The sequence below is a fragment of the Sinocyclocheilus anshuiensis genome, unplaced genomic scaffold, assembly GCF_001515605.1.
Source record: "Sinocyclocheilus anshuiensis isolate Anshui unplaced genomic scaffold, SAMN03320099.WGS_v1.1 scaffold1531, whole genome shotgun sequence".
Taxonomy (NCBI): domain Eukaryota; kingdom Metazoa; phylum Chordata; class Actinopteri; order Cypriniformes; family Cyprinidae; genus Sinocyclocheilus; species Sinocyclocheilus anshuiensis.
The window spans coordinates 230,395-252,895 of NW_015551200.1; the positions used below are offsets into that span (position 1 = coordinate 230,395).

The 22,501-nt window shown below is 37.5% G+C and overlaps 1 protein-coding gene across 2 annotated transcripts in view; it reads left to right on the plus strand.

Moving 5' to 3' along the window:
• The window catches only part of antxr2a (ANTXR cell adhesion molecule 2a), an 88,260-nt gene that overhangs the window by 41,359 nt on the left and 24,400 nt on the right, over nt 1–22,501 (plus strand). The window contains exons 1-14 of one of the 2 annotated variants that reach the window (XM_016453601.1): nt 2,310–2,791; nt 5,442–5,513; nt 7,451–7,522; nt 7,761–7,842; nt 8,239–8,343; nt 8,422–8,490; nt 8,750–8,830; nt 11,477–11,537; nt 11,685–11,780; nt 12,945–13,014; nt 17,272–17,350; nt 17,528–17,623; nt 20,349–20,399; nt 21,051–21,146. In XM_016453601.1, coding sequence (XP_016309087.1) covers nt 2,664–2,791; nt 5,442–5,513; nt 7,451–7,522; nt 7,761–7,842; nt 8,239–8,343; nt 8,422–8,490; nt 8,750–8,830; nt 11,477–11,537; nt 11,685–11,780; nt 12,945–13,014; nt 17,272–17,350; nt 17,528–17,623; nt 20,349–20,399; nt 21,051–21,146 — 1,158 coding nt within the window. In that variant the 5' untranslated portion in view covers nt 2,310–2,663. Of the gene's footprint in view, nt 1–2,309; nt 2,792–5,441; nt 5,514–7,450; nt 7,523–7,760; nt 7,843–8,238; nt 8,344–8,421; nt 8,491–8,749; nt 8,831–11,476; nt 11,538–11,684; nt 11,781–12,944; nt 13,015–17,271; nt 17,351–17,527; nt 17,624–20,348; nt 20,400–21,050; nt 21,147–22,501 lie in introns of those variants that run through there. The other variant, XM_016453602.1, reaches the window with a different exon arrangement.

The following is a 22,501-nucleotide window of genomic DNA, read 5'->3' on the forward strand; positions in this document are numbered from 1 at the left end:
CAAAAAAAAAAATGCCATAGCCAGATCAGGATGTGTTGTGGTATCTCGCTCTTGTCATGCACGTCCGAGCATTCTCCTCTTCCGACATCTTTTACCTGCTCTGATTGAGTCTTTTTTACAGGTCAATCCTCATGAACCCAGCCTGTCTGCTTTGATTTTCCCCTGTTCAGTCCTACTCGGGCACGTTCACGGACGCCTGCTCCACGCAGAAGAGGAAGGACGAGCAGGCACTCTGCAGAATCCTCTCATTAAGATGACAGGCCCAACCATGGCAACAATTAACTCCATTCAGCCACAATTCATCCCTCTTTTCAGGGTGCACAGAAGAGATAAGAGGAGACGTGCTGGTCAGACTTAGCTGAGTGTTAGCCACGCTCTGTGAAGGATAATCTGAGGTACTGACGAAATGAATGACACTGATGGAGGTCTGTCCGCAGCATATCCAACAGGATATCCCATTCTAGGGATGGACTGGCCATAGGGAGCACCAGGACTTCCTGCTGGGCTGGTCAACATATGGAGTGCTGTCAAAAAAAGAGAAAAGTACAAAGTAATTATACAAAGATTTTAAAGCAGGAAAAAAAGCCCCATCAGTACAGGCCTTTACAGTACAAGTTGCCCCAGATACCTGGTTATTTAAAATGCCTAATTACGAATTATTTGGGCCTATATGATCAAATTGCATTCCATTTTGCTCGTGTAAACGCTTAAAATTATAGACATTACTAAACATTATCTTCACGTAACAGCATAGAAACAAGAAGTTTGATACCAAAAAGATGTTTCTTTGCCTGTGTGAATCTTTATACCTATTGTTTTGGCTGTTGTTTACTGTTTTAAGAGCAAAGAAAATGTTGCCTGAAATTATAGATACCTTTGCTTTTTGTTATGGACTCCTCTGATAATGAGTTTCAACACCTCAATGCATTTCACAATTAGTTGAATTGTTTTCCCTGGCATTTCCAATTATTCTTACCATTAAAATGTCCATGACAAACCAACGGAATAGAACTTCCAATATTCCGATGAAATCTTCAGTACATCACCATAATCAAGCATGTAAAACACAAACAGTGTTTACACTACCATACCACTTCAGATCCATCATCTGGATATATGACAATTATCGGTATAATCCAAGCTAATTATGAATATTTGACTGTGTTTGATTCACAGCCTTATTAAAAATTCATGGTGGCTTATGATGGTTTCTGCTACTCAAGGCATGTTATTATATATTGCATTTAGCGTAACTCCATCATTACATTACATTAGTTTTCAAAAGTTGTAATCAAAGGAAATGCAAAACAAAAATGTATTTGCATTGATGCTGGTAATTATAGCAATTAAAAATGTGAATGGAACTTAATTAAATGTGTCCTGTCATGGTACAGTGGAAAAGCAGACGAATGAAACAATTCTCTGTCCCGATAACAAACCCCCAAATAAAAGTTCTCAGAAACACTATTATTATTATATTTACATTTAATTATTTATCAGTTGTTCTGCATTAAATACACAAACAGACAGCTAATCCAAAGAAACAACAACAATAATAATAATAATAAAGAAAAAGAAACACCCCTACATGCTGGAGAAAAAGAATATTAATATAATATTCATAATAATACACGTTTCTGACCTAGAGACTTTTCTTTGGATCTTCTATCTTAGTCAAACACCATTTTAATAATAAAATGACACTTAGAGAAACTTGATTAATACATTAAAAATATATAAAAACATAAATAGGCCTATGTAAATCAAAGGCACATATCATGCTGTGAAGAAAATAACTTTCAAGTTTCTTAAGAAGTGGTTTTAGGCCAGGGCTTGTGTTTCAGTAGAAACTTAACGTAACCAGTTTATCTCTGCTTGGTTTTTTACAACCACAATATCCCTTGATGAGTCACTGAATTGTCTGTGGATAAATAATCGTTATAATCGCGTGCTTTCTAGTATTGCCCAATACAGCTTGGTGTTAATATATTACCTTCATGGCTTATTTAACGCACATAAAAAAAAATTCCCCACGCAGATCACACAAAACATGACTCAAGGCCATATCTTGCCACATACAGGAGTACAGGGCTTGTCAGTTTACAGTCTGCTATCAAAATGCAGCCACTGTTAACCCTACCAAATAGAATTCTCGCGTTTGAATCAACGAGAAAAAAAGAAGCACTGTTTCTTTTATAGTCCTATTCAAACACACATCCTGTTAATGCATCGCAGCTGCTGGGTGTGTGCGCGAGCCAAACGGCATTTTGACATCAAAACCCTGTTGCACATCTGGGCGGACGCGCATGCGCACCAAAAACTGGGTGAAGTACCCAATCTTGCAAGGAACTTTTCAAACAACTTCGCTTTTTGTTGTCATCACTCGCAAAAACCGACACCGGCCAGTTTGTTTTAGGGGTGGCGTGAAACGGATAAGTGAAGAAATCAGATGTAGTGACGTTGCATATCCTATGTTTCACAGGAAGATGTTGAACTTTTCTGCAACGCTTTAAATTGGATCATGTTGCGCCAGACCGGGGGACACAGCGCCGTTGTTTTGAACTTGACTTTGCTTTTATGCCACTTCATATAAGAAAACGCCATTCAAGTCGGTTTTAGGTCCACTTTTATTATTTTATACCGCGGATGCAAAACTCTTCGTCATGACAAAGAAAACTCTCTGGACCGTGGCGACCACGGTGACGCTTTTCTTCTGTTTATGTTTTTCAACTTTTAAAGCAGAAACCTCTTCTTGTCACGGAGCATACGACCTTTACTTTGTTTTGGACCGGTAAGTACTCGCAAGTTTTGATGTTCCTCTGAATTAAAAGTAATCAAGACAATATATATGTATATAACGCAGAGAGTTACTGTTTATAATGATGTATGTCTTTTACATCACACCAAACTCGTGTTTGTAGGTTAAGGTGTGAATAGCGTCCAATAACTGTGTCAGCTATTCTACAGTTTGACCTGATTTTACATCTGTGCCAGACACTGCTGGCGACCAGCATCGTTCAGAAGCCACACAACAAGACACTTAGCTGAAATAAAAGCCTTTTGAGACTTGAGACACAAGCAGTTTTGTACAGGGAGATTGGTGATTGCAAAATAAAGGTGCTTCAAAAGGTTCTTCAAGCAATGCCATAGAAGAACCATTTTTGGTTCCACAAAGAACCATTCAGTCAAAGGTTCTTTAAGGAACCATCTCTTTCTTACCTTTTTATAATCTGAAGAACCTTCTTTCGCCCCAAAGAACCTTTTGTGAAACAGAAAGGTTCTTCAGATGTTAAAGGTTCTTTATGGAACCATTTAGACAAAAAGGTTCTTCCATGGCATCGTGAAGCACCTTTATTTTTAAGAGTGGGGTATCTATCTATCTATCTATCTATCTATTCTCTTTTTGTGTATCTAATTGATGTGCACAAGTTCAAGAAGACTATCCGTACCTCTTTTCTGTCTACATATCTGTATATACGTCTATTTAACTGTCTGTCTTTCATCTGCATGTGTACTGTTTCATATTAACTTGCACTCCTTTGAGAATCTTTTGTTGGCCTCAGTGCAGTCCTCCATCCTGTCCGGGAATATTACAGGATGATGGCACAGATATGCTCTTTCCACTTTTTGAAGATCTTAGAGCAGCACAGACTCAGCCATGCATAATGACTGGTCAAGACCAGCAGATCCGGCCTCAATTGTCGGAAATCAAACTTCCCTTAACTGGTCCAGACCGTTTCTCTTACTGGATGTGGTTTGATGTTCTCTGATGGTCCCACTAATGCTTATCTAGATTCTCTGACCTTGGCTTGAGACAAGGAAGAAGACAATGCATAAAAAAATGATTTTTTAATTACCTATCGCTTGTGTTTTATGTTCTCAGCACATGCAGTGGACTATAATTATTAGTTAAATTACCTTGTAGCTATTACATCAAGGGCATATTTTATACACTTTTCTCATTAAAGACACTGCGTTGCATTGAGGTTAATGTCGCAGAAGTCCACTTCCACTTGAATTGATTAATGGATCGTGTTGTGTACATATTTTGCAATAATGGAATAGAACTCAAAATGATTATGAAATCATCGCAGTATGTATGTATACAGTTGCATTCTGGCTAGGCATTCATTATACCACAGCTTCATTTGATGTTGATTTGTGTGGTGTTCTTTGTATTTGCTATAGACCTTTTTGGCTTTGGAGTTCTAGCTTGGCAAAAGTTGTGTGTTCTCTGTTACCTGTCCCATTACTTGCCAGTTTAACATGATTTGAACACTATACCAAACAGAAGTGTTAGCATCCTTGTAATAAGAGCCAATAAGAACAATAAATTGACATAATAGCTCATATAAACCCACAGAATAATTGTAAATGCTTATAGTTTTCTTTCTGTTCAAGAAAATGACAATACATTTTATGCTTTGTTGGATGTTTTCATCTTGTTTATCTGCTAAAATCTTAAAATGTAAAAATTATTTGTTTTATTCAGCCAGGCTAGTTAATAGGCTAATATTTGACAATTTAGAGATTATCAGCATTGCTTAATAACGATGTTAGCCTGGCCAGTTAATATGTGCCACTTTTGTTATCTACCAACAGTCTTGTTAATGGGCAATAACATTTTCTGTTCTGGAATTACACTACCATTCAAAAGTCTGGCATCAGTGAGATTTTTATACAAAAGAAATGAATTTATTCAAAAATGAAGCATTAAATAGATAGAGGGTGACAGCAAATACAATTAAAATGTCACAAGGGATGACTATTTCAAGTAAATTTTGTTCTCTTGTACTCTTCTTTTCTTCCGAGAATTCCCCAAAAATATTAAACTGAATGATTTCTGAAGGATTTCTGTGACACTGAAGACTGGAATAATGGCTGCTGAAAATTCAGATTTTCCATCACAGGAATAAATTGTAAAATATAGTGCAATCGAAAAACATTCCTTTTCAATTATAATCGTATTTCACAATACTACCATTTTTTTTACAGTAAATTTTTATTTGTAATCAACAGTAATTTATATATCATGTTTTTGGTGCAGTTTGTCTGTCTCATTTGCTGTTGTGTATAAACTGGGCGTCCACCACTGACCCGCTAGTTTGATGTTTGGTGTTGGAATGATGCAATGGTTTAAGGACTGAGTGCTACTGGGAATTGAAGTGGTCTGTAGTTATAATGAAGTGCCTTGACTCATACTGTATGTTGTTGTTCTAGCACAAGGTCTGTCCTTAGCCCATTATAGATAGACATCATTTCACTGAGACCATGTTAACCCTGAAGTGTAACGGACTCAGCAGCTTGTTTGCCACAAAGTAATCAACAGCAAAACTCTTACAATACCCAGATGGGGACATTTCACTTAAGGGTTTAAATATAATTGCCTCAAGCTGGTTTTTCTTTAGTGCTGACTTTGTTTTTCATGTGCTTCCTTACAGATCTGGGAGTGTTTCGACCGACTGGAATCAGATCTATGATTTCGTCAAAAATCTTACAGAGAAATTTGTGAGGTAAATACTAGCTTTATGCTTCCTGACAAGTTGCTTGTACAATTCTGAATGTATCTCCCAATTCACCACATCAAAGAAAGTCATCCATCACTTGAATCAAAGCTGAATGCTAACTTGGCTACACAGCAGGGGGGGGGGACCCCAAAATGTATATAAAAAAATCGCCAGATGAATGTGAACTTATGTAACGTTGACTCAATGTATGTGCCAGTACAGATGGTAGCGACCTAGCCAGAAGAAAGCAGTCTGCTTGAGAAAATAGCAAAGGGAGCAGGTGGGAGTGGGTGGCAAGGAGGCTCAGTCTTCTGGGCTGTGAGAATGGCCATTTGCACTGCAACCATCCAACAGCACACTTATCCCTCACACATGAAAGGAGAAGACGCAGCCAATGTACTTTAAGTCATGAGTGCAGGAAGACCAGTGCAGTCTGCCATAGACTTTGATGGTCTTCTGTTGTGCCATGTGGTCTGGTCATTGGCTCTTTTTAGGGTGCTTTTTTAAGCATTGAATGGACCTGCTGTATGAATATATCATTTAGGAATTACCTTGAAGAGCTGTGTAAGGGGTTCCTGTATTATCTGATGGTGTAATATGGGACCAAGCTGAAAGACGATACAAGTAGGTTATAGTACATCTGTATTCTTTATATATGCAGGAACATTCAAGGTCATTTCCTTTTCAGGACAATTTTTTGTTCACGCAGGGTATCGTAATACCATTTGGGGAGTCATTGTTGCATTTATCACTTAATCAGCCTGCGAAATGTTCAGTTCCCTTGCCTCTTCTTCATCTGATTTTTGTTACCAAAATTTGGCTGCTTGGATACATTTGGATATTCTCACTGAGTATCTCATGTGGGGGATGGTTGTGGATTGGATGTCATGAGTGAGAAAAAGCAGCACCTCTCCTTATGCTCAGTCCTGAGACCTGACTTAAAATGTGTAGAGGAACCCAACATGTTCCTATGCTGTGTCAGCTTTTGTGACAGAAGGTTGCGAAAAAGACCAACTGCTTCATTGAAATGTACTTGTCATAATCAGCTATATATTTGTTGTCAGATTATGTGTCAGTTCTTTCTGAGCAAAGAATGCTGTTCCAATATCATTAGGAAATAAAATCCCTGGTTTTGTAAATGTATGATAGCATTTAAGTTAAAACTGTTAAAAATGGTTTCAGTTAATTGGAATAAAACTGAAATAAATGTTAGAAATGTTGCATGGGCAAGTAACTGAAATAAAATGTTTGTTGAAGTACTAAAATTATTACTAAGGCTAAAACTGAAAAGAAAAAAATTGAAGCTAAATGAAAATTATTTATAAAACATAACAAAATTACTAAAACTTTTAAACTAAACTGGATAGCTTGAACAGTGAAATATACCAGTTTTAATGCCATTGTTCTACTTTTTAAACTTGACATATGTCCAAATGCACGTATTGCATCACTGTTATGCAGAAAAGTTGTGTGGCTGCTTGTTTGTCCTTCTCTTATTGCAAAAGGTAGGAGGAATATATATAGGAAGTGACAGGTATAAATATAATCACCAACAGGATGTCTGCATGAATCACAAATGACAACCTGTTTCCTGTCTGCATATCAATTAATCACTTCCTTGGTCCAGGCAGAAGGGGTTTTTTTTCCCAGTCACAAGCTTTTATTAGCTGATCACACTGGCTATCTTACGCATGAACCAACTCTTATGGTTGCGAAAGGAGCATGAGGACAGCTAGACTTTCTACATCACAGGATTTCTCCGCATCATTTGCAGCAATGCTTGTATTTGGCTTTTTTAATAAAGTATAAAATCAAGTCTCTTCTGAAGAGCCTTTTGCTGTTGTTAAAAAACATGTGTCCAACTAGAATTTGTAGCAGGGCTTGATTTTCCACTTGTCATTCATTTACAGCGTTTTTCCATTTTTCCCATTTTTTCATTCCAGTCCAAATATGCGAGTGTCCTTCATAGTGTTTTCATCGAAAGCAGAGATTGTGTTAGAGCTCACTGGAGACAGGTACGAAATCAGGCTTGCATGAAGTGTTTGCAGTCTCTAGTGTAAGAAAGCTAGTAATACACCATGTGTTTGTGTTGTACAGTACATTAAAGAGGAGTAAATATTTATGGTGCAAAGGTTTCATTCATATGTAGATGGTTTTACATGACACTTATATTACCATTACATCTTATTGTGAGCATAACATTTAGTAGAATATTTCTTCCATGTACACTGATTCCATGCTTTACATGACCAGGGCAAAAATAAATAAAGGACTGAGGGATTTAAATGCAGTCAAACCAGCAGGAGAAACCTACATGCATGAAGGAATTAAAAAGGTAAATAACATCTTTTTTATGATAAACAGTGGAATGGAAAAATTAATTTATATATAAAAAAACTTACATTTTGTGCAGAAACAGGAGTGTAAATATACTCAATTGACTGTATTTCCTGGACTTTAGTCTTGTACTGAAATAAACAAAATAAAACATGGTAAACTGTTTGGTTCCCCTCATGACCAAGATAAGGTATAATTACATCTTTCTAAGTAAACACACCACATTCAATGACCTGAATCTGGCCTCAAGATGATTTCTGTGTCTTTGAAACAATGATAGAAAATTTAAATATGTGTATGTGTGTTTATATCTACATTTTTATACATCCCTGCAGTTTTTGAGAAAATAGATATGTTTCTACTCGCACAACTATCACTCCCTTTCTCTTTCCAGGCAACTGAACAAATGAAAGAACAGCTAAAAAAGTCCTCTAGCATCATTGTGGCTTTGACTGATGGAAAGCTTGAACCATATATCCATCAACTCACTAAGGAGGAGGTGAGCTGGTATCTAAAATCATACATATTTTTCTTAATTTAACAACTGCGTTGTTATGACTGTTTGTTGTGTATATAGGCTGATTTAGCAAGGATGAATGGGGCCCGTGTGTACTGTGTCGGCGTAAAGGACTTTGATGAAGAACAGGTAATACTGGCATTCCAGCAGATTTTAAAATATTGCGAATGCTACACAGAAAACGTGTGATTAACACTTAAAAATCTCTCTAAAGCTTCACCAAGTGCAGGGGTTTTGCAGAGTTGCTTGTAATTACAGGACTGCTGCTCTCTTCCTGTTTCTGTAGCGATGACAAACTGAGTTAAAGGAGAGGAAATGTCAGCACATTTTTTTTCCCTGCTTGGCTATCAGCCCTGTTATTATTATCTCTCTGTTTGTCTGCCAACAGCTCGCCGATGTGGCTGATACCAGAGAGCAAGTGTTCCCAGTCAAAGGAGGCTTTCAAGCTCTCAAAGGCATTGTTAACTCGGTAAGTTCCCCATGCCAGGGACACCCATCCCTAAAGGTGTGATAGAGGCCTCTAGTCAACTAAAAGACAGATCCATTCTTTTAACTATTCAGTAGTCATTTAGCTGACAATTTCTTCAAAGTGACTTACAGTAGACTTCTTATGTGAACAACCCCCTGGAGTGGAGCAAAAAGGGGTTAAATGCTTTACTCAAGAGAAGAATGCTGAGAGAAACGACACCAAGCACATCACCCCAACTGAACTAGCGTATACAGCCATTTTGGGGAATATTTCCTGTGATCTCTGAAAATGGACGTATTTTTGCAATTAACAAACTGGGTTCAGACAGATGCTTGATGCTAAAACCATTCAGATTTGTTATTTAACTACAGCAAAGTTTCCCAAAAGGCTGTTTTGTAAAGCAATTTTATAAAATATAGCTTTTGAAAGCTCTTGGTTGTAAATTGTAGTTGTTTTTTGCGAAACATTATGTTTGTATGAACTTGTCAAAGCAGTTTCGTCCTACACAAGTCTGTTGACAATTCTTTTGTGATACTTTCCATTTGGCACCGAGGAAGAGCTTTTGTCTCGAAAATGTTTTGCACTTTGCACTTTTTTACGGCCTCTGATTAAGCATTATAATAAAGATTTTTTGAGGAGGTTTTGGCCTGTATTTGACCATGTGCGGATTGTTTTTTCTGCTGGCTTCATGTTATTTTTGGATCTACGCACCGGACTAACTTTGTGACTTGATATTGGACATCTGGCGCTGCTCCTCTTCTGTGGCTTCATGATGCTTTGAAATTTTCTTCAGCAAGTATTTTTCAGTGCATGTTTGCTGCTTTATGTGCATGGCATTTACCAACGATACGGTTTAACATTGTAAACATGGTACGAACACTGAACATCATCTGCCATCAGTAAACCATCACCAGCTGATCTCAGTGTTTTTGTATACGGGTGTGTTGTTTTGTGACCACAGGAATCAATTTCTGGGATATTTTTCAGGTTTAGTCATGCGAGACAAAAGACAGGACCTCCTTGTAATTTATTGTTTTGTCCAGAAAAGAGATATGAAAAAAAGACCAATCATCTTGTTACAGAGTAAGCTTGTTTGGCCAAATGGAGTTTCAGGCCCAGCAAAACACAGGCATTCTCCAGTGATTAGTAATCTTGGAGGCTGGGCTAGTTGGCCTCATGTTGCTCTCTGTTCAGATTTCCAGGATTTGAGATCATCTGTGCAGCTTTGCAGTCCGGGCCTAAAGTAGACTTAACAGAGATTTTGCAAAAAGCAAAAGCCTAAAGAATAGATTTATCCAGGCCTAATTAAATATTCCAAGAATGTTTTGATTGATGGCAGATACAGTTTTTAAAAAAAATTTTGTGGCTTCATTTAAATATTTGCATATGTACACTACCGTTCAAATATTTGGGGTCATTATTATTATTACTATTTTTTAGAAATTAATAATTTTATTCAACAAGGATGCATTAGTGTATATAACTCCACAAAACATAGACCTGTACTGGAGGGAATGGACCTTGCTTAAATAGTCAGAAAGATCTAAGTGTAAACACGGGTTTCTGAGTATAAACATAAATATTGACCCAGTTGTGATGTGAAAGGGAAGGATTTTGTGGACAGATGATGAGGTCAAGAATATTTTGAGCCAAAATCAAAAGCAGTACTTGTAGTGCTAATTCTTACAGTGCTGACACCTCATGTACAGCATATTGTGAAGTCATGGCAATATCATGCTGTGGAGCCGTTATTAATCAGAAGAATATCAGAGCACAATACTGGAGAAAACCATAGGAAATGCTATTTAAATCTGACTGCAGCTGAAAACACTTTCAGCAGGATGGTGATCCAAACACAAGGCCAAGGGGGAAAAAAAGCTTAAAAAAGGTCAAATCCGTGATCTCAGTTCCACTGAGAATTTGTGTTACTGCACGAATGTCATGAATAACCAATCGGAATTGAGTATTCTAAAGATATGTGTACTAATTATAGATAGATGGCTGCTCTAATGCTTCAAGTCTATTCCTATGTGTGTATAGATACCTGTCAGAGAGAATAAGTTGAAACGTCTTGCGATGAACCTCCCTTGTATCGTGCCATCTCATAACTCATTAAAGAGCCATAAAGACCATCCTGAGTATCTTTCAGCCCTGACGTTCAGTCGGTGTTCCTTCTCCCCTTTAATGATAGCAGAGTTTATCAGGTGTCATATTCAATCAGCCTGTTTTATACGTGTCCTCCACTTCAGTCTGAAGCCTCATCTCCACTGCAGGCGACCATATCTTTCTGTTAATGTTGTCTTTTTGCCCGTTGTGTACAGAGATTTGCATAGTTTGTCCTCTGTTGATTTATGTGGATGATGGGAGAAGCGATTGTGGCCTCTCACAGGCCTGTTTATATGATAATGTCAGCCTGCGGTCTCTAATAGAGCTGAAGAGGGAAAATGGCACCGCATAATTTCCCCATAACGGCTGACACGGGTCTATCCCACACCGCACTGTATGTGATGCTTGTCTCATTGAGCTTGATTTGGCATAGCAATATCCCCAGCGTGAATGCTAAAGACCCGGACACTGTGATAGCTGATACAGTGATTCAGCAGTGACAAGTACTGATTTGAATACATTTTTTTTTTCGTAATACAGATCCTCAAGCAATCATGCACGGAGATTCTAACAGTGGAGCCATCCAGCGTCTGTGTGAACGGTAAGCATTTCAAGGGCTTTTACAGCTGTCAGGGTGGATGCAATTGTGTTTTTGTGTGTGTGTGCGTGTGCGTGTATGTGGTCGTTGATTTGGGTGAACGCCCAGGAGTGCTTCTCATTATGTCCTCATCTGTTTTACATACCTCAGAGACCTTTGACATTGTTTTGAGAGGGAACGGGTTCACACTGGGGAGGCAAACAGAAGGAGTGCTCTGCAGTTTCGTAGTGGATGGAGTTATTTACAGTAAGTATGGTTATACTGCATATACTGACCTCAACCTTATTTGATATGCTACTTCACTGACAAAACCAAATGATTTAAGAGAGGTTTTGTGTCTGAAAGTCAGTTGTGTCAGACAGGAAGTGACAAGCAGGCCACACCCAGGATGCAACGCACCTAAGATGCAAGTTTTTTGTGGCTTAACAGTCACATTAGGTTACTAACGACAGAACAAGATGCTGAACTACATCAACAAAGATTTTAAGCAGTGATGGCGGGGCCCACCGAGAAACTTCAAGGAGGGCTGCAGGATGACTTCAAATTATTTAATTTAATAAATGAATATAATTATTATTCTTTCAATAAACTTAAACATATAGTCTGACTTAATTTGCTGAAAATAACTTCATTTAGTTACATCAACACATTGTTTCTATTAATGTATTATGGTTTTATATAACATACTTTATCAAAAAGACTGAAAACAAATTTTTTTAAGGGAAATTTCACCCAGAAATGAAAATTTACTCACTCTCATGTTGTTCCAAACCTGTATGACTGACTTCTTTTTTTTATGTGGAACACAATGAAAAATATTTTGAAAAATGTCTCTGTGGTTCATACTGTTAAAGCCAAGGGGCTCCTAAACCACACTTGACTTTCATTGTCTGGACACTTGCATTGCATGGATATTTTTCAATGCCTCTTCATTTGTGTTTCACAGAATAAATAAAGTCAAATAGGTTTGGTATGATTTAACTGTGTATAAAAGTCATACATGTATAGTTTTCCATAAGCAGCCACATGCTATATAGCCACTGCAGTCAGCTCTCTAGTTCTGTCCCTTACAGACTGTATGGTGTTTCCTTTATGAGTGCAGTATCATTAGATGACAGATCCACATATGGCATCCACATGTTTGCGCGCTGCTTTTGTAACCAGACAGGAAATACATAAATGCTGAATTCTGGGTGCCTTCAGCAGTGGTGCGACAAAGAAATAAATTTCAAGATGAGATGGAAAAAAAATGGCACTCTTCCCTAAACTCTTCCCGAGCACACGTCAGCAGTTCTAGTGAGCCTCTACATCATAATAAATGGCCTGGCGGTACTCATCTTAGGGGGAATTTGCTCTCCAGCTTGTTTGGCTGGGGATCATAACACGATCAACTTTCTGTTCATTTTGCAGAGGTGAAGCCAACCAAGGTGAAGAATGACTATGTCCTGTGTCCTGCTCCAGTTCTGTATTCAGTGGGACAGTGAGTATTCATGTTTCATAATGCAGCAAGTGTCACTGAGATCTCCTTATGTACAGAAAGCAGAGTATCTTGTGTATCGTGACTGTTACAGCCAAGCCACTGTCACGCAATTGTGACCCATTAAGATATTGTGTGATACACCGGCCTCAAATGTCATGTTACAGCATTACGTTATTGAAATAACCGAGAGACACAGCACCCTGTTTAGATCAGGGATTAGCTGTGAGCAGTTTGTGTGAAATGATGGTCTGACTTAACTGGGACATTTGATCCACTATTCGTGGTCGCCATTCAAAAGGCTTGCTTAATTAACACTTGGCTGGCAACTGTGACCCATTAAGTAGTTTGCTGCTATGAACGGCTAGTAAACACATCTGGTGGAGGGCTTTAAAAGGATGTGCGACAGATGCACCGATTCCCTTTTCCACGCTCCAATTTAAATAATTCACTGCATACTGACAATAGGCTACCACATAACACCTGCAACATCGTTGAGTGCTAGAAATGTCTCTCTCAGTCTTTTTCCTACCATCTCTGTCCGTTTTCTACCCATCTGTCCAGTTTGCACTCAGAAAACAGCCTGTTTTTGTTTGGAAGCATATCTAGGATATGCCACCTAGAAAACAAGTAATTTCTATCATATATGCAAACATGCTGTATATGAGTTGTCCTGAACAATCCCTAAAGAGCAGACCACTAGGGAATATCAAATAGTGTCTTTTTGGGATTTAAAGGGTCTTTGTGGTTCAGTGACGTAGCGCCAGATATCAGGGTCTCATCTGCAACGACAGCTGTTGGTTCGTCAGACCAGGATCTAGGGCATCTGTCAGCCGGCCCCGTCCCTTTGAGTCTTTGGCTGGAGGGGATGAGGAACTTTTGTCTGGCAGCAGCACGTCCTCACCTGCGTTTTCACAACAACAACGGAGTGAGAAAAATAACTGAGGGACAGACCTGACACCTGCCTGCAGCGCGAGTGGTGGAACGTGCCTCATCAATAATCAATCTGACCTGTCAGGCCGCCATTTTAGTTCCATCTGCACAGGGGGTGGGAGATGCGCCCAGATAACATGGCAGCGCTGCCTCCACCAGAGCTCCTCCTCTCACTCTGCTAGATGATAAAATGATGGTCACTCTTTCTAAAATGAAAGGCAATGACGTGCTGAATGGTTTATTTATTTTTGAATGAAAGTTTGATGTTTTCTTATCAGGTTATGTCATATTGGATGTTTTCACCAATGCTGGAAAGCGGCATGTTAATCATAATTTGATCTTGAATACACTACAGTCAGCGTATTCTTGTGGAAAGGTAGTTAGTTATACTACTGTTGAAACCATTGGGTTTGGTAAGATTTTATAAATGTTTTTGAAAGACGCCTCTGCTCACTGAGGCTGTTTATTTGATCAAACATACAGCAAAATTGTTCAATATTATTACGATTTAAAATAACTGTTTTCTATTTAATGCATTTTAAGCTGAATTTTCATGAGTTATTACTCCAGTCTTTAGTGTCACATGATCCTTCAGAAATCATTCCAATATGCTGATTTGGTTCTCAAGACATATTTCTTAAGTATCAATATTTTTGTGGAAACAGATACCTTTTTCATGATTCTTCAATTAATATAAAGTTCAAAAGAGCAGCATTTATTTGAAATAGAAATTGTTTGTAACATTATAAATGTCTTTACTGATGCTTTTGATCAATTTAATCCATCTTTGCTGAATAAAAAAAAAATAATCTAACTGACCCCAAAATTATAAAGTATAGTTAATGCTACATGCTACTAACAAGAAGTAGCTAACCAAATTTAAACTATTTAAGGTGGCAATGTTTTTTAATGTAACTGATATCAGGTGTAATTGATTTATTGTAATCAGAGCAGCTTTAACCTGGCACAAAAAACAATTCAGACATAAAATGAAAAAATAATAGCAGCATTTCATTTAAAAACAATGTGATGTCATTACTTGGCAGTGAATCTAACAGATTTAACTTTGCTCAAACTTCAGTCAGGCCTGTTTGCCATTGTGTTGCAGTCTGTGAGGCCTGATGCATATGTTAGGCCTTCAATAATGCAATAATGCCCTTAGTGACACCCGTGTCATCCCATTCAGCTACGTCACTTTCAGTTTCTGTCACCATGTGCTTTGTGACAATAAATCAAATTCACACACCACTCTCAGTCTACTGTGGTGCTATGAGGGGCCTTCTGTGACTGCAAGAGCACTTTTGTGTCCATGTGCTTGACTCATTCTGCTGAACTTCTGTTACATTTTCCTCTACTCTGCATTTCTAGACAAAAGCAAACCATTAGATGAGGCAACTTTGTTTAGCATGGGATTCACCTGATTTCAATATAAATGTAATTGGAAACCTTTTGGGAATGCCTTTTAGCGTTTACCACAGAGTTTCCTCTTTTGACATGGGACATTCTGGCAGGCATTGTGGTTTCAGAGTACCTCTGAAGATAAATAAATCAGCCTTCATTGATTGTGGTGTTTGTTGCCAATTGCAGTGTGTCCAAGAATACTGATTAAATGTAATCAGTTCTCACGGAGCATCACATAAATATTCCTCCAGAACTACTTTGTGTCCAACAAAGACTGAACAAAGGTGATCTGAGGAATTTTAGAGAGTCAAGTGCAAGGAAATACAATCCTTTAGTGAATCGGTTCTCCTCTCTTCACCAAACATACAGATATCCAGCTTGATTAACAACCTGCCTCCCATTTGCATGTATTGAGTATGTCAGCTGAATTAGCCTCTCCTCTCATCCATTCAGCACACGGACCTAGTTAACATGCAAAAAACCCTTTACAAGCTTCCTGCAGCCTCAGGACTAGATTTTCAAAAGGCTATGACAATTCAAGCTAATGTCATGTAAAAACCCTCAAGAGACCAAAACACTACATTACAGTGCAGTACTGTGACAGATTTTAAAGTGTGGGTTAGGCTGTTATGGGAAAAGTTAGTTCTTCTATTGTTTTTTGTGAAGTAACCTTGCTGTTCTCATTGGTAATACTTTGCGCAAGACCCAAACATTAGTGAAATCTTTGTTGTTCGCTGTAGATAACTCTTATTCTGCAATGTCTCTATTGCATCGTCATTGACTCTGCAGACAGTGGTCTGTCTTTTTTACATATTCTCTCATTTTGGGAAGGATCTCAGGCGTTCAGTCAGTCGATTTCCTGCTTGAGGATTCTCATTAGCCCCATGGTAATTGTCTCCTGCATAATAGACATATGGAAATTACAATGCCGTTCATCATTAGTGCCTTAATTGCAAGCCACCTTCAACTCCCTCCTCAGTAAATAAGAGAATTTCAACTCAAATTCTGTAGGAATTAAACTTCAAATAATCTTCATGACACCAGTAAGCATGACTAGTTTTGAATTTTTTATATGTATTTGTAGTTTTAGTTTATTAGTTTTAATTTGGAATTCATATTATTGAATTTTATTTCTCTTTTTTGCCTATTTTGGTTTACTTTCGACATGAGTTTAAAGTAATTCCCTTTTTCTTCCATTCAATCTGTAAAACACTCCCTATTATGACACACTTATTTTATCAGACATTACATCATATTCTAAATAATTCCCAAATTGACCCATCCCTATAGTTGCTTCTCCATTTCTATGGACCCTTTTCACAAGACTGTGATGACGCGTTTAACGGTCATCAGCATCGTAAATCCTCGAAAGTTTTTCATATTTGTATTTTTTTTTTAAATGTATGTACATTTATAACACTATTCTTTGTATTATATCACCTTTAAATCAAATTACAAAAAAAAAGTTAATGCTAATGCGAGGGTGTTTCTAATGCAGAGTCTATGGGAGGGACGGTAAATTTGACATCGTTCTCTCTTCTGACTGCCGTTATCAGTCTCTCTCAATTTTTTCCCTTTTACTGAAAGTCATGAAAACACTATCGTGGAGTTTTTCTTTTGCTATTTGAGCAAATGGGAATGCAAAAAATATATTTGTGGTACTCTCCCATTCACTGCTCTTCAAGTTAACCCAACTATGACGACTTCCGCTGCTGAGAAACCCGGAAATGTGAAAAAGGTCCATTGTAACTGTCGTCATAGTACAGAAACATATTACAGAAAAATCTCGGCAAGTAAAGCAGAATATACAATTGTGCTTAAAGAATAACTGTCATTCTTATTTTCAAACGTTATTCAAGGCAGTGTGTAATTACCATTACATAAAAAAAACATTCAAATGTCCAATTATGCGTTCTCTTCCTACAGACAAATGGAGGTTCTGATCAGTTTGAACAATGGCACATCGTATATCTCCAGTGCTTTCATCATCACTGCCTCCACATGTGTAAGTCAAACATGAGATCAGAATTTTTGAAAATGTCTCTTCAGCTTATATACTTATAACAGAATTTAGATTGATTTTATATTACATGCAGTATTTCCTTTGTTTCTTTCTGTTTTCATAACATTTTGCTATTATCCTGTTTTTGAAGCTAACTGTAAATGTTCCCTCTCTCATTAGTCGGACGGCACAGTGGTGGCCATTGTGTTCTTGGTGCTCTTTCTCCTGTTGGCTTTGGCTCTGATGTGGTGGTTCTGGCCTCTCTGCTGCACCATTGTAAGTGTCGCATGTCTTTCAGCATCCCAGTGTGAATTTTGTCCCTTTTCACCTACAGAATCTATATTGAGATTGAACTGGTATTGAGATTAACATTAACATGTTTATTTCTCATTATTTATATTTGCCTATATGGTATTGTAACTGTAAATTCTCTTGAAGTTTACATCGTTCGTTTACAGTAAGATAAGAATTTAGTAGTAGGAGCTCTATTGCTGTAATATACTGCTCTGGTGTTTTTTTAAAAGGCAAAGCACAATACACAGACCTGACCACATCCTGACTAATCATCTGATACATGCAACCAGACCAGCTGCCAAAAATACAGAAGTATTTCATGTGCGAAAAAAAAAGAAGCTCTTTTCCTGTTGCTTGGGTTTTTAACCAAACAAAGTGTATAGTATAGCTCTCCTATACTTAAAATAATAATTGAAATAAAAAAGCAGCTATGCTTCTCGGGCTCTGATGTGCTTGTGTATACAGATGGTGCACTTACAAAACATCTAGAATTAGTGGAGCTGGCGAGTATCGCTATGGCAATCAGCGTCACTGCACCACAAAATTATATGCACCAACTCTCTTTGAGAACCTGGCGGGAGCCTTTCCAGGATGAGATGGAAGCATATTTTGGAAAACCAACAAAGGCATTAAAATGTAAACCCCCCGCAGCATGTCTGGACTCGGCCCTGTTTGTCTTGGTGGAGGAGCTGCTGTTCCTCTCCATCAGGGACCCCGGCACAAGAGAAGGGCCATGTGTGCTTTGTTAATATTTAAACTCAGCCTTGCCAGTTTTCAGCAATCAGAGAAATACAGAAGCACCTCATCCCCAGAAACACACAAATTACTATCCACAGCCACAGCAACACGGTTTTTGCAGAAATGCCAAAATTGTATCAAATAATAATTAGAAAGGTCATAAGAAAGTAGAGGGTCAGGTATGAAAGTATGTGTTTTTGCGCCATGAAATGGGTCAGTCCAAAAACTAAACCGACTACAGTGGTCTATCTAAACATTAAGTGCCATATATGTATGTAAATAAATAAAAACAATTTTACTTATAAATGATTTTTTTTATTAAATATTAAGTGTAATTTTATTTGGATAAAGGCATGTTTATTTATGTTTTGATAACACACTCTTAGGTCATTTATTTGTTGTTTTACTGCAAACAGGTTAATTTTATGTTAATGGAAATGCACCATTTTAATTTGCAAATATGCTACCTGCTACTTGTCCATGATCATGTTAAGCCTGGGAAACAGCTTGACACAACAGTGTGTTCAGAGGGGTGAAATGGACAGATTATAAACTCCAATTGGATATAATTATCCCGAAAGCCATATGGGCACGTTGCACTGCTGGACTGTGATTGGTCGATTCCACAGCTGTGCCACTAGTTTTTAGGCCCTTGTGAGAGTGTCAGATGGCTAAGTACACTGACATTTTAGGATTTAATTATCAGCTCTTTATCGTCCAAACCACATTTAAAGGGTTGTCCCGGCTCCACATCTGTCCGTCAGGTAGTTTGAGAACCTAACAGCCCAGCGTGTCATTTGTGTAATGCCTTATTTATCCCACAATATGTCTGGCAAATATAAATCTGCTGTTTAATTACTCAATAAAAAAAGCTAATCCTTTAGCACAAGGTTCTCTCCGAAGTTATGTTAATCATCACACGCTGTGGCCCCACGGACGGATGGGACTGGATTTTCCAGCAGTCAGTTGTGAGTCAAAGAGCAATTAATTAACTCTAATTGATCATTTTCCATCATTATAATGGTAACAATGGCAAAATGGTATCAGTGCGCTTTAATGTGAATAAAACAGCTGTTCTACCCATGATATGTGATGATTAAAAGGCATTTTTTTTCCTGAAAACTAATTTAGTAAATGCTTAACCTGCAATGGCAGTGTATCCATCTTTCATGTTTAATGAGACGAGGCTTGCTTCCATTTTGGAAAGCATCTGCAATGGAAGGGGTTACATGGTTGACAGGTGAAACATGGTCACATCCAAGACGTTTTATCTAGATTGTTGGAGTCTTACAAAGGGTCATCTATGCTGAGCTTTTCGAATTACGTATGTAGCCATTATATTGCAGTAGTTTGCCATTTTCACCTCAGTGACTGGGACTGGTAAATGACATTGGATTCAAACATAAACTTTTGTCTAGTAACACATTTATCCATCATGTTGAAGAGTGGTTAGATGTGTCAGGTCAGTTGATAAGCAGTTTGCTGAGCGATCACTAATATGACGACATTTCCAGTGAGGAAGACGTCTTGACTGTGAGTGAAGTCACCTGCTGAATCCAGCGTAGTGTTTCTCGCGACAGATACGCAGTCAGAGAAAATGCTACAGGAAGACATCTCATCCTGTTAACTCTCCTCTCCTTTGCACTGGGGATCAGCATGGAGTGAAGCCCAAGTTTCCCTTCTGCATTTCATTGCAGCTAATTAATTCCTCAGGACTTTATGATTGGGGGATTGCAGGGGAGCGTTGAATCTCATCCAATTAATTACGAGGTAAACGGACCACTGTGCTCACCCCAAAGACTCCCCTGTCAACAAGTTGATTTTTGGGCTTTATTTTGCACCAAGGGCCTACAGGGTTAGTTTACAAGCAGATCCCTGTAATCAATTGTGGTGGTGCCAGGCTCCAGTTGTTCAACTGCGAATCAAGTTTGCTTAATAAAATTTAGAATTATTCTCTTTCTTTTCTCAGGTTATTAAAGACCCACCCCCTCAAAGACCTCATCCACCTCCGCCTCCGCCTGTAAGTTTTTTTTTTAAATATATATATATATATATATATATATATATATATAAACATGTAATTTTTGTATAACTTACAAAAAGGTTTATTTACTGTTCCTTCGAGGGTATTATTTTTAAAATGCTAAAATATAGTCAAAATTTCAAATGTTTGGGGTAAGATTTATTTTTTATTTTTTATTCTAATTTTATTCAGCAAGGATGCATTAAATAGATCAAAAGTGACAGTAAAGACATTAATGTTGCTATAAATGTTTCAGATAAATGCTATTCATAAAAAGAGTTTTGAAAAAAATGTATCAAGATTTTTTACAAAAATAATTAGCAGCACAACTGTTTTAAGCATCGATAATAATAATAATATATGTCTCTTGAGCACCAAATCAGCATATTGGCATGATTTCTGAAGGATCATGTGACTCTAAAGTCTGATATAAGAAAATCCAGTTTTGGCAGCACAGGAATGAATCATGTTTTCCAAAAATATAATTCCTAAAATATTAAAGTCCTAATTAAAATCTTAATGACCCCAAAATTTTTAATGGTAGTGTGCATAAATATAAAAGTCACACATCTGCTGTAATTGCAATGCTTTCTTTGAGGCTGGAAGTATCAAATTGATCAATTTTCTGTCCATATTTATTTTTTTCAGAAGCCAGAGCCAGAACCAATACCCAAGAAAAAGTGGCCAACCGTGGATGCATCTTATTATGGAGGAAGAGGAGCTGGTGGAATCAAACGCATGGAGGTGAACATCGAGACATTACACTTTAATGATGCTTATAATGATTTGCAGCCCCCTGATGACAGGAAAGGTTTTGATGTCATCACAGCTGTCTTTGAGCATTTAGCAGTTGTCCACCACCTCCACTCTCTCTCTCAGGAGTGTTGATGACCTGTCTGACATTATTAATGCTTTGTATGCTTATTAAGTCACGTATTGCTACATCAACATGTTTCTTTTTCTGACAGTTTTCATAATTCTAGGACTAACATAAAATTGTAATTTATACAACAGTTTTGAATGGTTAATGAGCTGTGCAGAGTTCAAGTGGGGGTGTGTAATTTTGCCTGGAGGCTGGAGCTAGAATGTTTTTGGAAAGTTGGACTATCCTGGTTTTCTTTGGCTTTCCCTTTCTTTCTTTTTCTATCCTGGTTTTCTTTGGAGTGAGAGTTTAGCAGAAAATGGAAAATCTGGAGTGGACATGGAGTGGGGTGCTTTGATTGGAGTCACACATAGGGATACACAATATATTGATACCATATTGGTTATCGGTTGACATTAGAGTTTTTTTTTTTTAATTTGCCAGTATCAATCGATATTGGATATTTAATTGTACTTTTTTTTGCTTTCATCTAACCCTTACCTAAAGTTATTCTTTAATAATAGAATAATTGTATAACACATTGTATAAATTGTATAAATGTCATTTTTAATAAATCTCAAAGATACAGGAATATGTAAAAAATATTAGTTTTTATATTGTACATGATAATGTTACATTGACATTATAATTGCCTAAATTGACTTGTAGCATTTAAACTGTGCATGACCTGGTGACATGCAATACTTTGACTTCATTTGGAAATATTTTTATTGGTGTGAGACCCCCAAAAAAAAAAAAAATAGCAGGTCAAATTTGATCTGAAATGTAAGTTACTTGATATTAACTGATATTAAAATGTTTAAAGAACTGCAAAATAACTTACTCTTGTTCAGTACAACAGCACCCCAGCTCATGTGATATTGCTTTATTAACATAATTCTAGGTTATATTGTTCATTTGATAAAGTCATTGGAGTCATTTGGTATGGTAGTTCTACTTGTGTTGCTTTAGATGAAATGCAAATATTAGTATACTTAACTGCTAAGGGTCAGCTATTCTTGATCATTTTGGTTCAGACCTGAATAATCAGGTGGAGGATTAATGAAGTGAGCTTGGAAAAGAAAACATATTGTTTTCTTTTGATCCACAAAAGAACGCTTGCTCTTCTTGCCCGTCTAAAAGCCTTTGTGTCTGTGATGTCAAGCTCAACACAACTCAAAGTTTCTGATAGAAATCCCCTTAAATGTAGCACAGCCCCTGACTGATGGTTTTGACG